Source organism: Galeopterus variegatus, unplaced genomic scaffold (genome assembly GCF_000696425.1).
Source record: "Galeopterus variegatus unplaced genomic scaffold, G_variegatus-3.0.2 Scaffold4604, whole genome shotgun sequence".
Classification (NCBI taxonomy): domain Eukaryota; kingdom Metazoa; phylum Chordata; class Mammalia; order Dermoptera; family Cynocephalidae; genus Galeopterus; species Galeopterus variegatus.
The window spans coordinates 190,105-191,225 of NW_007730715.1; the positions used below are offsets into that span (position 1 = coordinate 190,105).

The 1,121-nt window shown below is 35.7% G+C and overlaps 1 protein-coding gene and 1 long non-coding RNA gene across 2 annotated transcripts in view; one reads left to right on the top strand and one right to left on the bottom strand.

The window, feature by feature from the left end:
• The window catches only part of LOC103603431, a 12,918-nt gene extending 12,177 nt beyond the window's left edge, over nt 1–741 (bottom strand). Inside the window, exon 1 of the long non-coding RNA XR_551615.1 lies at nt 657–741. This is a non-coding gene — a long non-coding RNA (uncharacterized LOC103603431). The remainder of the gene's footprint in view (nt 1–656) is intronic.
• On the top strand, nt 135–830 carry LOC103603430 (phosphatidylinositol-binding clathrin assembly protein-like). The gene is made up of 3 exons (XM_008587944.1): nt 135–316; nt 478–571; nt 696–830. The coding sequence occupies exons 1-3, from the start codon at nt 222–224 to the stop codon at nt 828–830; spliced, it is 324 nt and encodes a 107-aa protein (XP_008586166.1). The 5' UTR covers nt 135–221.
• Nucleotides 831–1,121: the final 291 nt, after the last annotated feature.

Below are 1,121 nucleotides of genomic sequence, written 5' to 3' on the forward strand. Positions count from 1 at the left end.
GATAGGAAGTCTTTAAGTAAATAAAAAATAATCTGTAACAGAAAGTTTGAGGAAGGTGGGACAAGATGATGAATACAGGCCGTTCTGCCTGTTGTGCTCCAGAGACATTGCTGAGGCGTACGGGTAAACGTGGAATGATAGGTCTTTGCATATTGCTGTATTATAAACAGTTGTATTGGTTGAATTGGAAGTAATCAACTATTTTGTTTTTAGGTTATACAATGTCAGCCTTCATCAGACGATACAGCAGGTATTTGAATGAAAAGTCGCGCGCATATAGACTGATGGCATCTGACATTACAAAAATCAAGAGAGGGTCAGTAATCGGCGTTAGTTTGTAAGCAAGAAATACTGACACGCATATGTGGTCTGCTTTGTAGTTTGTCAAACACACAGCTCTGTTGCAAGACGCTGATGTCACAGTGCTTTTCAAATTCTTAACTTTTGATGTTCATGAATTTCTTTTACCTTTTATAGGATAGATGGTGTGATAAGAACTATGAATACTGAAAAGCTGCTAAACACGCTTCCAGTTCTTCAAACCCAGCTGGATGCTCTTCTTAATTTTAATGTGAGAACGTTAGAAATCCTTTCTTTTTTCTTTAATATCAGTAAATATCATTGTTTAACTATAGGTGGGAGAAGGATTTTCTTACCTGTGGTGGTAACTGATGACTCTTTTATTTAATTTTCAGGCAAATCCTGATGAACTAACGAATGGTATAATACGTGCTGCTTTTATGCTTCTCTTTAGAGATGCTCTTCGTCTTTTCGCAGCCTATAATGAAGGGATCCTTAATCTGCTAGGTAGGATAAAGAATAAACAATAGTTTTTAAAAGATAAGATGGTAAAAATACTATATTTGTGAAAATCTTTTACCTCTACGTTCAGACTCGTATTTGCTTTAGATTTCAAATAGAGAGTCCTTGCAGGCTCATGTGTATTTTTAAACAATGAGATATTACATTGTCTTTTTGGTTAAAAATGATTTCTCTAGTTAGCCACAAGGCTTTTCCATTTTTATACACATGTCAACTGATATTTCTGGGAAATTTACCAGGGAATCAACTAGGTTGCCATGTTTATACCGTACACATTAAGGCCCATTTCCACCAAAGTC